Source organism: Melanostigma gelatinosum (assembly GCF_949748355.1).
Source record: "Melanostigma gelatinosum genome assembly, chromosome: 22".
In the NCBI taxonomy this organism is placed as follows: Eukaryota; Metazoa; Chordata; class Actinopteri; order Perciformes; family Zoarcidae; genus Melanostigma; species Melanostigma gelatinosum.
In genome coordinates this window covers 210,001-213,076 of record NC_136655.1, presented here as the reverse complement: position 1 = coordinate 213,076, position 3,076 = coordinate 210,001, and the positions used below count along the sequence as shown (strand labels likewise).

The following is a 3,076-nucleotide window of genomic DNA, read 5'->3' as shown; positions in this document are numbered from 1 at the left end:
TGTTACGTTGTGTTACTGTATGTTACATGATGTCACTTCATGTTACGTTGTGTTACGGTATGTTACATTATGTTCATGTTACGTTGTATTACGGCATGTTACATTATGTTCATGTTACGTTGTGTTACTGTATGTTACATGATGTCACTTCATGTTACGTTGTGTTACGGTATGTAACATTATGTTCATGTTATGTTGTATTACGGCATGTTACATTATGTTCATGTTACGTTGTGTTACTGTATGTTACATGATGTCACTTCATGTTACGTTGTGTTACGGTATGTAACATTATGTTCATGTTACGTTGTGTTACGGTATGTTACATTATGTCACTTCATGTTACATTGTATTACGGTATGTTACATTATGTTCATGTTACGTTGTGTTACGGTATGTTACATTATGTCACTTCATGTTACATTGTATTACGGTATGTTACATTATGTCACTTCATGTTACGTTGTGTTACGGTATGTTACATTATGTCACTTCATGTTACATTGTATTACGGTATGTTACATTATGTCACTTCATGTTACGTTGTGTTACGGTATGTTACATTATGTTCATGTTACGTTGTGTTACGGTATGTTACATTATGTCACTTCATGTTACATTGTATTACGGTATGTTACATTATGTCACTTCATGTTACGTTGTATTACGTCACTTGATAACTGTGAAAGAGCTAATGTCAGGATCTCAGTACGTAGTTGGTCCTAATCTTATTAATACTGGTGTGATTATTATCAGACCGTGTGTTTGAACCCTCTGAGAGCATCATGAGTCGCTCACAGCTTTAATTTTAATTTGTTTCTATAATTACACATCAGAGCTGTTTTACTCTCATGATGACAGAAATGTGATCTCAGCAGAGATGAAGATGATGATGATGATGGAGACATTTTCAGTCTAACTTGTATTGAAGCATCTGACCGTGGCTCCATCAGAGAGACGTAACGTAGATTATATTTCTGACTTTATATCTTTATAAAGTCTTTATGAACTCCAGTTAGACATCATGACATCACTATGACATCATCAGGAGCACTGATGACAGACTGAACTTTAATTTCCCAAAATGGTGAACTGTTCCTTTAACTGTTCCTTTCATTTTAAATGAGTGCAGCCGATAAAAATAATTCATGTTTTTATGATTCAGTTCATAAGAAGAGTGAAAATGTGTTTTTTCTGATCTGATTGGCGGCCGTCAGATGACGTCATGTTTTCTCTTTACAGCAGTTTATGACAACCCCCCCCCCCCCCCCCCCCCCCCTCTCTCTCTCCGTTTTGGATCCTCTAAAAATACCCAGAGGTGTCACCGGGGCTGTGGATCTCAGGGCCCTGCTGAGGTGGTGGGAGGTCCAGAGTGTGCGTGTGTGTGTGGGGGTGGGGGGGTCCGGTGGCCTGGCCACGCCCCCTGGCCCTGCCGCCACCCAATGAGCCTTGGCCCCCGTATCTCCGTCGGATTAGAGGATGCCCGGCTCTCCTTGTATGTGGCCATGGAGGGGGCATTCCTGGGAGTCCGGCAGAGTGACGCCGAGCTTTTTAAACCTCTGGTCCGCTTCTCCTCGAGCCGCGGTCCCGACTCTCTGCAGGCTGCCGGCTGCGCGTCTTGACCCGGACTCAGGAGCGAGTGTGTCCGGAGGAGGAGCGCGTCTCTCCTGGTTCTCCTGGTTCCTTCCGTCACTCGTTATTCCTCCCGGAGGATTCACGGACTCTGGATCTGCTCTCGGACCGGAGCGCACGTTTCCACTCAAACTCTGGTGAAGTGTGAAACTCGGCAGGCTGTGTTCTCCTCTTCCTCTTCTTTTCTCTCTTTTCTTCTCTTCACACCGGCTCTATAGGAAGGAGAGGTGGCGGCACCATGATGAGTAACAGCGGCTACTTGGAGCCGCAGCTGCCGCCGCAGTTCTACCAGAGCACCGCGGACCTCGGCGAGGAGGAGGAGATGCCGGCCACCGAGAAGGACCTGGCCGAGGACGCTCCGTGGAAGAAGATCCAGCAGAACACCTTCACCAGGTGGTGCAACGAGCACCTGAAGGTCCTCAACAAGCGGATCAACGACCTGCAGAAGGACCTGAGCGACGGGCTGAAGCTCATCGGGCTGCTGGAGGTTCTGAGCCAGAAAAAGATGTTCAGGAAGTATCACTCCAGACCCAACTTCAGGCAGATGAAGCTGGAGAACGTGTCCGTGGCTCTGGAGTTCCTGGAGAGGGAACACATCCGACTGGTCTCCATCGGTGAGTGAGGCGCCAGCGCGCACCTGCTGCGTCTGGACACCTCTTTACGCACGTTTTTTATATTTAACGAGCTGCGGTCAGGATACGGGGAGGAAGATGAGGAGGAAGGTTTATTTTTGTCACCAGTTCACAGCAAGCACAAAGAAGTATCCTGTGATCTGTTGAAAACCACGAAAACAGCTTTATGACCCACTAATTCTCCATCGATGATCCATTTATAAACCATGAGTAGACATGAATAATCCCTCTTCAGGGGTAATAACTCTAAAATCCCGAAGTAAACACTGAGTCCCATTAAAAACCTTAAAATCGACTTCTACCACGTAACACATCCACCTCTTAAGGTGTCAATGTATTTTATCCATGAAAAATATATGATGGTGATGATGGTGGTGATGATGATGATGATGAGGTGGATCCTTTTAGTGCGACTGAAGGAACCTCTAACTTTACGTTCCCATTCATTTAATATTAAACTACTTTAAAAGTAAGAAGCAGTCCGACTGGTCATCACGGGGCAGGAAGAAGAGAAGAAGGAAGTAGGAAGTGTTTTCTGATGAGGGAAGTGTTTAAGGAAGCGGAAAGAGTTTTTTAGTAAATAGGAAGTATTTAAGGAAGCATGGAGTGTTTTTTTAGGAAAATGGGAAGTGTTTAAGGAAGTGGAAAGTGTGTTTAAGGAAACAGGAAGCATCTGAGGAAACAGGAAGGTGAAGTGTTTTAGGAAGTGAGTTTGAAACTGAACTGGTTTCCTCTGATCTGGTTTCACCTCTGCACACTTTTGACACATTTAACTTCTTGCTTTGAATCGTTTTAATTATTATTTAACTTTT

The 3,076-nt window shown here is 44.5% G+C and overlaps 1 protein-coding gene across 7 annotated transcripts in view; it reads left to right on the top strand.

Moving 5' to 3' along the window:
* The first annotated feature begins 1,390 nt into the window (after positions 1–1,390).
* LOC306796163 (filamin-C-like) overlaps positions 1,391–3,076 on the top strand; it is a 55,920-nt gene continuing 54,234 nt past the window's right edge. For 4 of the 7 annotated variants that reach the window (XM_079294962.1, XM_079294961.1, XM_079294959.1 and 1 more), the window contains exon 1: positions 1,391–2,246. In XM_079294962.1, coding sequence (XP_079151088.1) covers positions 1,871–2,246 — 376 coding nt within the window. In that variant the 5' untranslated portion in view covers positions 1,391–1,870. The remainder of the gene's footprint in view (positions 2,247–3,076) is intronic. The other 3 variants (XM_079294964.1, XM_079294963.1, XM_079294960.1) reach the window with 1 other exon arrangement.